This window comes from Emys orbicularis, chromosome 19 (genome assembly GCF_028017835.1).
Source record: "Emys orbicularis isolate rEmyOrb1 chromosome 19, rEmyOrb1.hap1, whole genome shotgun sequence".
In the NCBI taxonomy this organism is placed as follows: Eukaryota; Metazoa; Chordata; order Testudines; family Emydidae; genus Emys; species Emys orbicularis.
Window position 1 is genome coordinate 9,235,979 of NC_088701.1, and position 16,866 is coordinate 9,252,844.

Sequence of the window (16,866 nt, forward strand, 5' to 3'; positions counted from 1 at the left end):
AGCCTACTGAAAACAAACAACTTTGATCATTTTTAATTAGAGTGTAATGTAATCAATGTTACATTTAAGACATTAATATCAAGCTGCTGCTTTTTAAACTCCTCACGATTTTGGTGTTTCTATAATAATGTTTTATAATTATTCCTAAGTAGTAAGAAGGAGCCTGTGGTGGTGAAGAACAGCAAACCCCCTCCTGTCTACGAGTCTGAGGAGGAGGACAAGTGTAAGCCAATGTCCTATGAGGAAAAGAGGCAGCTGAGCCTGGACATTAATAAACTCCCTGGTGAGAAACTGGGCCGAGTTGTCCATATCATCCAGTCAAGAGAACCCTCGCTTAAAACCTCCAATCCTGATGAGATTGAAATTGACTTTGAGACATTAAAGCCATCCACGTTGCGGGAGTTGGAGAGATATGTAACATCATGTTTACGGAAGAAGAGGAAACCTCAAGGTACCTTTCATCCTCAAAGCAGTTTACTTCACATTCCAGCGATGTAGTGCAAATCTTGTGAGAGAGACACACACACGCGCACACACACAGACACACACATGTAGAGAGAGATGATGCACATACTGTGTATATAGGTATTTATATCCTCATGCCAGGGAAGAGAAGAACTCATTTCAAAACTACTACTTTTCTATCAAAAGATAGATTAATGGCACAACAGCATGTGTGTTAAATCTTACCACTGGACTTTAACTCAATGGCTTGTGATTTAGGGCTCATTTTATCTTAATATCCCTGTACTTTGATCTCTAATGTAAATATTTTCTTCACTCCAAACACTTGATACAAGGGACACATCATACTACCAGCTAAATGGAATATTACATGCTGTTTCAATCTCATGCAAACTTTTCTTGTAAAAACCATTTAGTTTTCTTTTATTGTACAACAGTATTTGCTCTGGGCTGCAAACTCACCTTCAGTGTGCCAAAAAAGCCCCAAAGCACCTCTTCTCACTGAAAGAATGCTCTCATGCCAAACTGGGGTGCCATCCTGTGAAACAGTTGGCACATGTATAGGCCTGGATTTTGGATTGTCCCAGGCATGAGACTCACTACACTGGGGCTGCCATCCTGGATTCTTTCCACCAGTTTTTGGAGCTGTTTTTGGACTTTGTTTTAGTTTTTAATATATGGTTAATGCTCAGAAAAGCATTTTAAAGTTGAATAAAGCCTCTTACAGAATCAAAAGTGACTGCGCACGTAGAGGGGAGTTTGCAGAACTCTCCAATATCCCATTCCCATGCTTTTCTTTGTACTGATATATCCGAATAAAACCTTTACGTTTGGAATTCAGCAAGCCATAAGAAGATGTGAAATTGCCCTATGTGCTGCTGGCCTAAGCATCACTTGTAAGCTTATTTTGGTGTTTTGGAAAGAAAAATAGCCTAGAGCTTGAAGTGTAAATGTCAAATGCTGCATATGCATGAAAAGCCTTCTCTAACACAGATTGCAGAAGGATTGGGTCATGTGCAGGATTGAGTATATGCAGTTTTGGACCCATTGTAATTCATTGGGTCAATAGCATTATTTTAAAAAAATACTATGCATTAATTATGGGCCAGTATAATCTAGTCAGTAAATGTGTGTGAACATTTCTAGCACACTTTCCTTCTAGGGTTAGGACTAGGAAGGAACATGGGAACAGGGCAGTGAGTTTGCTTTGCCCAATTGCAATAGTACTTTACTTAGTTAAGCTACTTATGACCCCAACTATAGAGCATCAGCATACGAGCAGCCCTCCATACAATAGAATTCCTATTACGGGCGTTGTTGATTACAGGAGGACCATACAGCACAAGACTGGATTCTGGGTTATTTTTGTCATCCTTTGACAATATTGTACTATTATCTTGTTGCAGCAGAGAAAGTGGATGTAATTGCTGGTTCCTCTAAAATGAAGGGGTTCTCCTCCTCAGAGTCTGAGAGCACCAGTGAATCCAGCTCCTCCGACAGTGAAGATTCAGAAACAGGTTAGATGCAGCTTATTTAAAGACTCAGTCCTATACCTGTCTTCTGTATAAATAAATATGTTTTCAGTACTGGCTTGGTCTTTAATTTTTTTGTCTTTGTAATTAAAACAGTACACACAGTGTAGATCCTGCATGTTGCAGTTGCCTGTATTGGACCCGACATATGAAACTTGGAAATGGGGGTATGGCATCTTGCACTTCCCAAGATTACAAGATTTTATTGCTTTTCTTCCTTGCTGTGGGAGAGCCAACCTGTAACATATGCCCAGATACTTTCTATCTGGCCAGTGATGTAATTACATATTTTTAAATTACAGTTTGCTCTTGGGGAGTGTAAGTGTTCTCACCAGGAACACTTCTGCACCAGGGCATTTTGCTGAACAACAGCTGAGGAAATGTGGGTTTATGTATAAAAAATAAAAACAGTGGCATGAAACAATTCTCTTCAGGAAAAGTAGGATGAATTTAGTGAGCAGTAATGACTTTGTATAGCTTTTCTATTCTCAGCTGATACGCCCTCAGAATTTGTGATTTAGGCATGTTAAGCTGAGGGTGTTTTTGCACTTCTGAAATAGAGGAAGAACCATACTTTAAGAAACTAAAGTGGCATTCATGTGTGTCGAAGTGAGCAAAGCTGCATAGCTAAGAATTCGAGTTATTCTTTCTCGAACTGCCAGCTCTGTGTGGGTTCTGAAAGTTAAGCTGGGTTCTTTCTGGCACACAAATCACCAGTAATAAAGTTTCTGCAACTTTAACGTAGTTAACTATGTCTGATGAAGATGTATGAGGTAGAAAAGAGTCCTGCTTCCACTTCTATAGCTGGATTGACTCTGAAGTGCAAACAGGAGTAAAAATAAATAAAAATGCACTTGTAATGTAAGAAATTCTGTGACTGAAGTAATACATTTTCAGGCCTGCCATTGCGTTTGGAGAGGCCTAAGAGCACAGGTGCTGAATGCATACTGCTCTAAAACTTCAAAACAAGCCCCACATGTATGCTAAATACTCGCCCCCCCCCCCCCCGCCCCCAAAATCAGCAGAGATTAGTATTTATAGGAGTTGCTTTGGATGCTTACTGATGACACTTCCTACAAACACTCCGATTTTAAGCCTGTATTTTCTTTGGGGGGAAAAATCTGCACTAAACTGTAGTTAAATATAACACATTTAAGTTGCATTATATTGTCAAGCATATTTTTAAGTTAAATTCAGTTTTTTGAAAGGAACTCCTGACGATAGTTCTTTAGAGGAAATTATATTTAATACTGGTCAAAATATAACTGTCAGTGTTCGCGAATGCTGTCCTCATAGTGTGTGTTAGCGGACGAGAATGTTAGAAGAAAATGGTCTCCTGCTACTAGATAAGTCTTGAGGCAGAGCTGCCACATTTACACTCAAGCCATAGACTGTTGTTGTACAATTGTTGTATTTCAGTGGCTTTATTTGACTAATGCAGACTTAGGCCTGCCAAAGCTTCTGTGAAAAACTTGTTTAGAAATCAAGTTCTCTGGTCTTTCTTGCATGACTCTTTGCTCATTCAGGTCTGAGACACGGGAATGAAAAAAGTATTGTTCCTCTTTGCCCAGAAATTTATTCCCAGTGTGATGCAGTTGTCTGCAAAAGCACAGTTATGGATATCTTGGCCTGGTTTACGAAGTTTTTGTACTACTATTTGGCTATACTACTATAGTTAAATCAGTGCAAAACCTGTATGTAGACAAACCCTAAGATGCCACAATATGGTAAAAACAGAACGTACGTTCTCATCTGTCTTTTTCCATGGCAAGTGTGCATGATCCAGACAAAACCATTTCTAAGTTAAATGTTTTTCATAATCTTCCTGAGAATGAGGCAGTGGAACCTGATTCATTTGATTGGGTGGATATGAGTGAAATTGAGCTTCACTTGCTCATTGTCCTGTAATTGACCTCTTGGATTGTGATTGGCTTAGGGAGCAGACCTCTTCTGTTCTTCTGCCATAGAGCACTTTATCCTTAAGAATGAATTGCTTTATAGTTTTTGTATTTTGAGTAAGCTGTCACTAGGCAGAGCTAATTAAAACCTTGGCTCTTTATAAGTTTTATGTGGTGTATGGTATGGAAATCTGTAAGATGACAGTTTGCTCAACTTTGCAACATAACAGTCACATTAGTGCCTCCAGTGTACTCCACTGTGTACCATAACTGCACTTCCTTGGGGGAGTTCTAAACGTGACTGAACTTTTTTTCTCTAATGTTCTCTGTTCCATAAAACTATAAGAACTGACTGTAAAACTGCTCTTCCCAAAACATATCCATATCTCCTAGTCTGATTCCATCTTGACAGTCTTGGGATGACAGGGCCAGTGTTTTCAAAACTGGCCTCTTAATTTTGGTTGCCTCTGTTTTTGGGTGTCCATTTTGGACTTGATTATCACAGGTGCTGAGGTGCCCCCACTACCCCCCCACCCAGCTCTTTAACTTGAATTGGCGCCCCAATAGGTGCCCAGTATCTCTGAAAATCGTGGCCAGGGTGTCCCATGTTGGCTACTGGAAATCAGATGTTTTTGAAAATGTTGGCATTAAGTGATTTAGTGCTATCATTAGAGCCATTGGACAGCACTCTGCCTCTAGGTATAGTGCAATGTGTGTGGTATGTGAGCCTTCTTTCCCTTCAAATTTATTTTGAAATTGCAAATGTTCCTTGGGATGCAATTTTTGGTTTTGTTTTAGCTTGTTGGCTCTTATCTTTCACTTTCTGTTCCAAAATTAATCATATAATATGTTTATAATTCTCTCAGTTTAAACATTGTTTTTAAAAACCAGCAACCCTGAATGCAGTTTGTATTATTTATCAAGCTTTCTGCCACATAATAAAGCTACAGTCACCAGATTTTTTTTTAGTAGTCTTTGAATATGTACAAATGAATATACTTGTTTTGATAATACTTTGTTACCAAAAAAAGAAACTAAATTTTTCTGGTCTAGAATATTTACAGTGATGTTTGTTTTGCTAAATCTTTCTCCTGCTTTTCTGATTAAATATAGGGGCCCTTCTTGACCCTGTACTGCAGGATAGTAACTTAATTATTAACATATAGAATACTGTTTCCCATGAATTGAAATGTAATTGTTTAAACATTTTAGAATTGTATATTTGACACCTTATGTAACTAATGTATTGTTAGTTCACAATACCCTTTACTGTAACAGCCCTGTCGTTGGCCATCCTTTGAGCTTCTCTCTCTGTAATGTTTAAATGAGCAATATGATTCTGGAGAAGTTGCAAAATATATATCCTGATAGGAGAATCTTGGAAACACCTCCACTGGTGAAGTGGAAAATTAGATTTAAAATCTTACTGATAATCTTTGCACTTCAATTTGTAATAAGATCTGGCTTCTTATGCTCCTCTTTTATAATAACTTGGTTTCTGTTTTTCCTTTTTTTACCCACTGAGCTGCTGTTTGGTGGGTGTACTTGGTGTTTTGTGCAATAGATATATGTAGTTTTAAATCATCTAAAAATCTTAATACTATAATTGTAAGTTATTTTATCTTGGTTTGGTTTATCATAAAGCACTTTGATACATGTAAAAATACACACCAGTTAATTCTATAATATATAAGAAAAAATAGGTACACATTATATAACTAGTTATACTGAAATTACACTTCTGCTCCAATCTCCTGCAGTTCACTCTCCGTAGTCACTAAAGACAGGTTTTAATGCACTAGTACAGTGCTCTCTTACAGCTGCCTGACTCATCTCTGTAGTCCAGATTTCTGAAAAGCTACTTACATTCTGGGTTGATTTTGCTCCACTCACTTTAATCCACCTGTTGTTGATAATCCTTAATCTAGAATTTAAAACAGAATTTATAAAGCATTCTTGTTAATAATCATGAATACTATACTTACATTGAAAATCAGCCCTGGAAGATTTAGTACCTTGAAGATTGATATTAGTAGAGAAAACAAATTACTGGAGGATATTTTGCAGGAGGATTGGACCAGGTGAACAGAATGGTCCCTTAGTTTTATAATCTATGAAAACAGAGGTACAGGATTAAAGGATTAGTGCAGTTTAATTTTAGTTGTGTTTTGATAGTATCTTTATGAATTGTAATGAGATTGAAATTCATCCTGGAAACACCTACTTGTGATATAGACTAAACACGACCATCAAGTTAGCTGGTAACTTTCTTACCTCCTGACTTTCTATGCAAGTACCGTGAAATTTCGAATAGATTTCATTGCCTCTTTCAGTTATGGTTTTTGTATCTTCAGCCTTAGGTGAGGTTGCATGTAAGTAACCTTTTTTCTACAGAATACAAATAGTTTTGTAAGCATATCTGTTCTTTTGATCTTAATCATTCAGTCATGAATGATCAGGCTATAATATACAGTGGTGCATCTTTATGGCAGAGAGTGTCTAGAGCTCACAGAACACACAAATATACGTTAACAAGTCAGAAATTATCTTTAGAGGTGCAGTGCTGGGTCTTTCTGGCTTGAGTATCCTCTTACCTCTTTAGTGAAGCAAAAGAGCTCAGTTTTATTCATACTGGGGGGAGGAAAGGAATGTGGGAGGCAATACTTGTGGTGAACTCGGTCTCCATGTTTCATAGCTATTGTTTCATGTTTCATAGTTTTAATGAATGAAGTAATATTGTGATGTTATACCTCATCTAAAGATCTCGAGTATTATTTTGTGTTCATGCCTTAGCTAGCAAGCCTGAGATGACTCCTGAAAAGCCTCAAAGACCATTGATATGTAGAAACCATTCTACTAAAATTATTTCCATGGTAACAAACACTAAAGTTAAGGTTTCAACTTGACTTGTGTCAGCTTTCTCGCAAATTTTGCTTTTGTTCTGAAACTTCCTATGCTGTAGCTCAGCTCAGAGGTAAACTTTTGGGTTGAACATTTTGAGTCAACTCCAATTCAGCTGTGAGTTGTGCAAAAGAAAGATACTTTGCCTGTGTTTGTAATATGTATTTTTATGCATGGATTAAATGGCTGACCTTTCAAACTTCAGACCCTGCTAACTTGTAATCTGTTCCTTAATAGAGTTTCCTGTTTCCTTATGAATCTGAGGGGGGAAAACACTTCCCTCCTCAACAGTACTTCACCCATTTGAATTTAATTGGCTTCTGTTTTGTCTTTATCAGGCATCAGGTAGCTTTTTAGTCATGTTTGACAGCCCTGCCCTTCTCAACAATCAAACTCCTTAACAACGTCGATATACTGTGGTGACTGAGAAACTTAAGAGAATGGGGGCATCTAGATTTGGTGTGGGGGGGTCCTCTATGCAGAAACTTCCTCTCATCCTCTTTTTCTCACATGGGCTGGGAGTCTCTACCAATTCAGATTTAGTGGGCTTAATGCCCAAAGTTCCTGATCATCTGGCACCTAGGAAATGTAGATGAACTAGGATATTCTACCCTAGTGTCCTGCATTCAGGATGTAGTTTGAATGGTGCATCTGAGGAGGCATTCCTATCCACACATAGTGATTTGTGAACAGAATGCCAGGTGTCAGATTGGCAGAGCTTGTACACAGCAGCTGACCTGCCTACTAATTCAGTAGGCCACCATTCCCCTCATACAGTTGTACCTTCAATACCTCATATGGCTCTATATGAATAAACTTACTTTGCTAAACTCCTAGAGGTGATTTGGCCCTTGGGTTCTGAAATAGGACACTTGTTTCTCTGTAGTCTTAACTTAGGCCTTGGCTACACGTGCAGCTGTAGAGCGCTGTGAGGTAAACCTGTCTTCGTACAGCTGAGTAGGGAAAAGCGCTGCAGTCTGTCCACACTGACAGCTGCCAGCTCAGTGGTGTGGCCACACTTGCAACATTTGCAGCTGTGTTGGGAGCGGTGCATTATGGGCAGCTATCCCAGCATTCATGTGGCTGCAACGTGCTTTTCAAAAGGGGGGGTGGGGTGGATTGTGACAGGGAGTGTGGGGGGAGAGAGAGTGCTTTTTGGAACGTGTCAGCTCTCTATTTTGCAAGTTCCGAACTCCCGGCCCCCTGCTCATTCATTTACTCACTGAAAGCAAGCTGCAAACTATTTGCTTTTCTCTGTGGTAGGAGCTTTGAAACCGGCACTTCCGCATTCCTGCAGCCGGTCACAACAATGGAGAGGACTGACCACTTGACAAGGTGATTAGTACAGCCCTGCAAGCGTTTACACTCACACCCCTGAGTCCTAGCCACCTCCGCTGCAGCTGTTATTCCTCTCGGAGATGTGGAGTACCTGCAGCGGTGTACCCAGGGAGATACAGCGCTGTAAGTGCCCTGCCAGTGTGGACGGGGAGTGAGTTACAGCGCTGGGGGGAGGCTTTACAGCGCTGTAACTTGCAAGTGTAGCCAAGGCCTTACTGTGCAGATAATGTTTCGAAGTGCTCACTACCTCCTATCTGTTGTAGCTCCTCCCTGGGAAACACCAAATGGGGGAAGAAAAAATAAGAGATTAATTTTCTCTCAGTAGAATCTAGAATTAACTTTGTATTAATCACCAAGGACACTCCTAATAGCATCAGTAGGACCCTACCAAATTCAGGGTCCATTTTGGTCAATTTCACAATCATAGGATTTTTACAATAATAAATTTCATTATTTCAGGTATTTAAATCTGAAATTTTATGATGTTGTAATTGTAGAGGTCCTGACCCAAAAAGGGGTGGGGGGTTGCAAGGTTATTGTAGGGGGGATTGTGGTACTGATGCCCTTACTTCTGCGCTGCTGCTGGCGGTGGCTCTGTCTTCAGAGCTGGGTAGCTGGAGAGCAGCGGCTTCTGGCTGGGAGTCCAGTTCTGAAGGCAGAGCCACCGCCAGCAACAGCACAGAGGTAAGGATGGCATGGTATGGTATTGCCACCCTTCTTTGTGCTGCTGCTGGCAGGGCACTGCCTTCAAAGCTGGGCGTCCGGCCAACAGCCACTGCTCTCCAGCCACTCAGCTCTGAAGGCAGCGCAGAAGTAAGGGTGGCAGTACTATGAGTCCCCTAAAATAATCTTGTGACACCCCCCCCTCCCCCGCAGCTCCCTTTTGGGTCAGGACCCCCAATTTGAGAAAAGCTCGTCTCCCCTGTGAAATCTGTATACTATAGGGTAAAAGCACACAAAAGATCAGATTTCACAGGGGGAGACCAGATTTCACGGTCCATGACAATTTTTTTCGTAGCCATAAATTTGGTAGGGCCCTAAGCATCAGTAAAGGGGCTTTGCAGAAGAGCACTGCTATATCTATGGTCCTGCAAACCACTTGAGTAGTTACTCGGAGAACTGTGCAGTTGGGGAGTTGACTATTGAAATTCAACTGTCAAGGCTCTATGACTGATCAAATTTGCACCCTTACTGTTCTGATAACTGTATAAAATTTGGCTTAATATTCTATTTTAATGTGGTGAGTTTTAATAGAAGCTCTTTTGTTGGGAGTTTGGGTATGGGATATTCTTCTCTTTATTCTTTTCACTGGGGATGTTCATTTTTTAAAACATAGTTTCCATATTTTCTAATGAGACGTCAGGAAAAGTGCTTTGCTTTGGTTTTGAGCCCACTGAAGAATTACCATCTTGATACACCACTCCTTGTCAGTTTACAACATGCTGATTCTGGTTGCATCTGAATTGAGGAAGGAGAACTAATTAATATTTGTAAAGCACCATACAGAGCTTCAAAGTCCACTAGGCACCTGCACTTGAGTGTAATCCTATTTTAAGAAACTATTCACTTGCATGACTGATTGCAGGATCCAGGCCTTAGTGTGTTTATGTACTGTGATACATAGAAAAGCTAAGTACTATTTTTAATCACTGTTCTTTTGCCCTGTTAAGATTAGGGTTGTTGGGTTTTTTCTTCAAAATCCTAGTGTTTTTTAATGTAATAATTTGACAAATATCGCATCAGCATTTTTCTACTAAGGTGATAGTTCCATTAGAAATTCAATAAACTGATATGCCAGCACATTAGAATATAGGTATCCCTTTTTCTGTAGCTAGATATACATCTTATCCAAGACCAATTTGAACCTTGGGCTTTAGTGCTCTTGCTACTGCTAACAACTTTCTTTAGCCACATTTTTTAGGAAACCCTTCTGCCTTACATGACTGTGTCAGTGGCATAGAAGCCACAATGAGTTGATCTGCTCTCCCTGCACAACAGGGGAAGGGAAGCAATTAGATTTAATTGTCTTCCAGCAAAATGCCAAGAAAGCACCACAACACAGTCTGGAAACCATGAGTCACTTATACACAGTATTCACATTTTGAGCTCATCTCTAATACCAGAGTAGTATGGAGGTTCTCTGTGCTATCAAGGGAAGTTTATTTTATAACCAAAACTATTTGGTAAAGTTTTTACTTGCAGTCTCTTAGCATTGTTAAAATGTTTTCTGCAAATCACATGATTGTTCCTGTTGTATTTTATTTTTCTATAAACTGCTGGGAACTGGGATTGATTTTTACTGGAATGTATAACTGCATGTTACTAGCAAAACTGTAATCCTAGAAAGTAAGAATGCATTTGACAATGAATGGACTGTCATTGCCATTTTGATTCAGATTCCTTTTAAGGCACTTCAATTAGCATTTATCATCTACAAATAATTACTTTATACAAATCTGTTTATTTTTATATTTTTATCTGCATGCTTTTTGATTTAACAGTAATGTAACCACAATCTTTTTTAAAACAAGCTGTATAGTTTTTTTATATTTTTGTTTTTAAATAAAAATAAATAAAGTGTTTGGTTTGCTACAGAAAATGTACCTTTTGTATAATGGAATTGCAGTTTTAAGAAGTCATTTCAAAATGGAAAGAATATTTTTACCAAGTGTATAATTGTATACTATTATATTGAGTATTTCACCTTCCTCAGTGAAAGTGTGGGGAAGTAACTAATTAATAATTGGAAAAACTTGTGAGAGTGGGGAAGATACCCTAGAACCTTCCAGAGAGGAAAGCTATTTGATAGAATAAGTTAATTGTAAGCAGAGGCTTCACGTACTGGAAACTGGGCTCTGATCTTCGTGTTTCTACTCTGAAAAGTGACTTTGTGAGAATGGCATCGTGGAATCCCATATTTATTGTGTCTTGAGGATTTCTGTGTCAGATGTGCTGTGTGCACAAGTAGAAATTTTTTTCTAACTACCAGCCTTGAAATCTCAACCTGGGCTCTAAGAGCCAAAGCTTAGTTGAAATGCAGTATGAAGAGAACCATCATAATGGTTCTGTGAACCAGATTTAGTTCATGCGGAGCCCTTGGTGCCTTTCATGGACTTCCATAGGTGTAACACTGATTTGGAACTTAATAAGCAATTTTGTAGATACACGAGATGGAATAGAATCAGCAGCTCAGTCAGTCTTGGCTGTGTTGGCTCTGCAGGGTTAATAAGAATAAAAAGCAGCAAAATTTTATCTCTAAAATAGCTGATGTGACTATTCAGAGTAAAACTGAAAAGTGATTTTCTGGGCCACGTTTTATAACTTTGTCTTTTGTTTGCCTGTTCTTGCATTTCTGGAGACCTCCTGGTTAGTTAAATGGCCAGAAGGTTAGTGTACTGTGGCTGGCTGGAGTGGAGCGGAGTGGAGCTGTGTCCATAGCTTCTTTAGTCCCACGGAATCACACCCGTGAGTCTAATATTAAACAGAACTGCTGATCCAAACAAACCAGGAGATGCACAACCGTTTGCTCAGAGCAATATAAAGTGAATGGGGCTTCTTGTCAATCCAGACCAAACCATTTTCTCTTACCTATGTGCAGAGCATGGTCCAGTATCTTGGCTAAACGTGATAGTTTGTCAATAATTCAGTTTAAACTAAAGACAATATCATTACAAGAAATATGCACACCAGTAAGCAAACGTGCCGCTTCTGAGGAGCTTGGTTAGAAGCTAGCCATCACACCTCTGAGGAATATAGGAGTGAGAGCAAACACCTGTACAAAGAAGCAACTAGGTCAGAGTGACACCACTTGGTACCTTTTTAACTGCTTTTCAGGGTTGATACTTGCACACAGCCTTATAACATGTCTGATAGTCCCTCTTTTTCACACCTTTACTATTGCAAAACACATACATGTTGAGCAGCTGCATGGAAACCATGAAGCTAGGGGGTCTCTGACATAAAGTACAAATGAGAAATGTTATATATTAAACATGGCATTTTTGGCTGACTCCTGAAACTGGGGACTGTCTATGTATAATCTCCCATTTCCAGTCCCATTCACATAGGAGTGACACTGGCTTAATTGCCTTTTCGCTGATAATGTTTACTAGTGCAACTTCCTTGTGTACTTATGCAGCGAATCTGCAACTTGTCGAGAGGAATTCTCTCAAATCCCATTGATTTGCAAAGCTCAAATATTTCATAGTTTTCCTTGTCTCTTCCCCTCAAGTGGTGGTGTCCTTTTACAAAACTCCTCCTTTCCTGGAACCCCCCACATTTGTTTGTATCCCATCCTTTGATTTCTTCCCATTGGTATTTTTTCTTCTGAATAAATGGAACATGACAGAAATATTGGTTCCTTCAGTAACTTTTTTTTCCCAGCCACACAGCTTATTCAGTTTCCTCCTAGTTTGGTATGCATGGTAGGAAGTTTCTTGTGATGCAGACAAGGTAAAAGTGGATCAGCAAGTAGAATGTTTATAGCAAAGTGAATCAGGTTCTGTTTGCTATATATATTACACTTGCATCAGATAAGAATGTGGCAGTTACAGGCTCCAAAGCACATTTGCAAACCCCTCACATAGTGTATGGCTCACAGTAAAGCAGACCAGTCTCTTAGATACTTAACTGTTACAGAGACTGACATCTGTCATTTTGACGATTTTTCTGTAAATTTGATTTTAGTTTACTGATTAGTATGGGGCTTCTATTTTCTGCCCTCAGTCATAGAGTAGGAACTCAGAAAAGACCTCAGGGAATAGTTGTAAAACATGATTTTCCTGAAGACCTACATGTTGCTGTGTTTCTTTCTTGCCTTTCAGTGGCTCGGTGGTGACTCTTCAGTTGATTGGTGTGGTGTTCCTGTGATTAATTCTCTCTCAGCCTCTCTCTCGGTTACCTGGGTTTTTGACTCAGATGGGGAAAGTCTATGTGGGGCAAGTCACTTAATAGCAGAAAACATCAACCACTCTCTCTTTCTCCTTTGTGCAAAGTAACGTCAAGGTGGCTGGTTACGATGGCTTTGTATATTTAAGTCAAAATCTATTCTTTTAAACAAGTTTGCAAGCAGATTAACCATAATCATTTTTCAATTTTAGTCCAGTGGAAAATGCACTGGACTGGGATCCAGTTTTCAGCTCTACCATGTAGAGTTTCAAGAGAGACGTTAAACCTCCCATGTTTTAGATTCCCCATCTGTAAAATGGGAATGATGATACTTGGCCCCATTTGTAAAACGGTTGGAGAGCCTCGGAGGAAAAGTGCAAAGGATTGTTTATTTTTTGTTCCATCCACTTCTGTATGGATGTTTAGCACATGAGCTTTAATGCATGTAATTTACTGAGGTTTTATTGGCTCTTTGAAATGTCTTCTGCTGGGTCAAGGCCTAGTTAAGTAATTATTCGTACCAAGTTAGACTGGCAAAGTGTCAGATTTGTACAGTAGTCCTCAAATGACTAGTGGCCCCAACCAATGGTGTTGATGCTTCATCTCCCAATATTGTAATGAGGATCTCTGCTACCCACCTTCCATTTACTCTTGGACATGTTCTGACCTGCAGCTGAGCTTGGGCTGTTCCTAGTGGTCACGAAAACAGCCTGAACCATGGAAAATGTGAACAGTTGAATGAGAGTCTGTCAACACACTTGAGATCTTGCTCTGGTAAAATGATATCGCTTCCTGAAAAGCGTAGGGAATCCCTGTAATGATAGACCCTGGTGGCTGCAGGGACCTCCAGGAATTCTTTAATTGTGCTGTATTTACCTTATACCACAGGGAAACTCATAATGAGAGACACATATGAAGGAAGCATGATATACATAGGAAGGGGGTCTGAATACTTACTAGATCATCTTACATTTTGCTACAAAATGGTTTGACTTTGTATTGGCCTTGCAAAATTATGAAAATTTCATAGATTCCAAGGCCGGAAGGTACAAAAGTGATTATCTAGTCTGGCTTCAATTTACCAGCCTAAGTACAAATTCTACCATATTTGCCTGTCCCCTCCCATGAGGATTCACGGTGGTGAAAATAGGAATACTTGACTTACCGATTTAAAAAAAAAAAAAACACCTGGGGCATGAATGGGCCACTAGAATTTTGCCAAGGCTGTTTTAAACCCATGTTCAGGGGTAGTGCTTGAGTCTTAACCCCACACCACTGGGCGTGCCAAATAATGATGAAGTAGAACACGTTCAAGCAAGGGAATTGATTCAGGTGTTTGGCTGGAATTCTCCAGGGGAGGAAATTTAAGCCAGATGGTCAATATTGTGCCTTTCATTTTTGTTGATTTAATAAACTCTGATGTAAGCTGCAAAGGAAGTCTTGGGAAGCTCTAATATATAACAAATTTTCACCAATGGAGAGAGGCTGACTGGTAGTGAAAGCTGCTGAAAGTCCCAGACAGTTTTGTTTTAGGGTGGAGAAGAAAGTTTCTTCTGTTTGACTCCCAGTATGACCTCTGATAGAAAGCGGTGAGTTTAAGCCCTCTTCTTGTTTAAACAGCAAGAGGCCCTTGGATGCAAACTCTTAACAATTCTCCAGTGTGAGAGGAAGGATGGCTTTCTGTGTTGCATCTGTTCTATCATGGCTGCTGTCTATTTATTTTCTCTTCTCCATCACTGACATTGTCATGTTCAAATAAGTGCTCTTGAGCTAACTAATGAGCTGTGAAAACACTTGCTTCACAGCCAGCTCTCTGCAGCCCTGTCAGGTTGTATCTCCAATAGGCTATTTGAAAGATTTTTCTATCATTCCAGCTCCACCAATGGTAGCAATGGAAGTATTTTCAGTAGATCACTGGCATTTTTACCACCGTTATCTAACACTGGTCAGCATGGGTATAGAAGACACCATGACACAAATTCTGGCAGCTCCCTGAGTCCTATCCACACCAACTCCCACTTTGGTTACCACCGGTGGCACTGCACTGGTGAGAGATTTCCAAGAAACTCTAATATAGGCAAGGGCTAACCAATTCTTATAATCTGTCACTTTGGTGTCCCAAAGGCCTGTGGCCGAAGAATTAGTGTTGGTCAAAGTCTTGAAGAAATTTCTTTGTAAATCATTGTAGTTAATGTTTTGAAAGTTCTGATCCTTCCTGGTTTTGTGAAGGAACAAAGATGTAGCCAAGGAAACTGAATTTCTTTCCTCAGGAATCTGTAGTAAGTTGCAAAGGTAAAATCAGGGAAAAGCTGCCTGTTTTTGTGTCTGAAAATGTGTTCTTCGTGAGTGCTTCAGAGAGAGCAGTTTGCAGTGAGCACCAAAACTTCGCTACTCTTCCTGTGATTTAAGTGTTGTACTTGTAACTGAGATCAGTAATATTAGTTGCTCCCATATTTGTGTCAGTGATTCCTGGAAGAGCAGCACGTGGATGCTAACCCTTTTATTATCCCTTCTTCCTTTCTCCACAGAAATGGCACCAAAATTGAAGAAGAAAGGGCACTCTGGGAGAGAGCAAAAAAAGGTGAGTTTTGGAGAAGCCTCCCTCCTGGAGCCATGAGAGAATTCCTATGAATTAGCGTCCTCAGTATACATTGACCGCCGAATCATCAGAGAGGTTGGGCTGGGCCGGGCACACAGGCTGTTAAAACAATACTCTTATTTAGATCTCCCTTTTAGATCAGGAGCTTATAGTCAACCACAGGCTCAGTCCCTCCATTATTGATGTCTGGAATTGTTCTGAGCTGCCTCCCTGCATACCAGATGACACAAGGCTGGAAACTTAAATGAGGTGGTGTTCTGCTGATCTCATGAGTTTTTGTCTTCCCTAGCATCACCACCACCACCATCAGCAGGTGCAGCAGCAGCAGCAGATGCAACCACTGCCTCCACAGCCTGTCCCTCAACAAGCACCGCCTCCGATGAAGTCTTCTCCCCCTCCTTTCGTACCTGCACAGGTCCCCATCATGGAGCATCCGCTCCCAGGGAACATGTTTGACACTATCACACATTTCACCCAGCCCATCATGCATCTTCCTCAGCCAGAGATGCCACCCCATCTCCCCCAGCAACCTGAGCATAGCACTCCTCCTCACTTGAACCAACATGCAGTAGTCTCTCCTCCAGGTAAGCACTTAATGGGCAATGCTGTGTGTCTAAAGCTGTAGCCCTTTCTTCTTCTTGGAGTAGATGCAGCCATGTATTCCATGTAGGTGTGTGTCTCCCCAGCACACCAGAACAGGAGAAATTTGCCCAGCAGTACCTGTAGAGGGGTGGCACTCGCACCTTTTGGTTATAGTCCTGGCTACATGAGGCAGTGCTGTCCTGACCCTTCCTCAGTTCCTTCTTACCGCCCATGACTGGAGTCGGAGCTTTGTGTGGTCTCAACCTCTCAACTAATTTAGTTTTTTCTCTTGTATATAGTTAGTAGTACTCTTAATGTTAGAGTAGTTTGTGTTACCAGTCTGTTTCCTCAGTGATGCCCTCCTGGGGTTTAAACATTGTCTTTCATGTGGGGAAGCGATCCCCGGTAGCAAGGCCCATGTCAAGAAGCATTGCGCAATCTGCCGATCAGTTTTTAAGAAACTGACTCAAGTGGCTCGGGACCTTCGCCTAAAGAAGCGCCTGCTCGAACAGGCCATGCGGCCTGCTTTGGTCCCAAGGCCCTCAGAGGGTCAGAGGTTGCCCTTGGGCTCCAACAGCACTGCCACTTCACATTCTGGAGCAGGTACTTCAATAGGGGCTCTTCCCTGTTGACTGCCGAGGAGACGGTCTCATAAGACCAATCA

At 40.5% G+C, this 16,866-nt stretch overlaps 1 protein-coding gene across 1 annotated transcript in view; it reads left to right on the top strand.

The window, feature by feature from the left end:
- Nucleotides 1-16,866, top strand: part of LOC135891978 (bromodomain-containing protein 4-like) — a gene marked incomplete at its 5' end in the record, with an annotated part of 84,241 nt that overhangs the window by 34,435 nt on the left and 32,940 nt on the right. Inside the window, 4 exons of the mRNA XM_065419659.1 lie at nucleotides 150-451; nucleotides 1,872-1,982; nucleotides 15,550-15,602; nucleotides 15,910-16,204. Of these exons, the coding sequence (XP_065275731.1) occupies nucleotides 150-451; nucleotides 1,872-1,982; nucleotides 15,550-15,602; nucleotides 15,910-16,204 (761 nt within the window). The remainder of the gene's footprint in view (nucleotides 1-149; nucleotides 452-1,871; nucleotides 1,983-15,549; nucleotides 15,603-15,909; nucleotides 16,205-16,866) is intronic.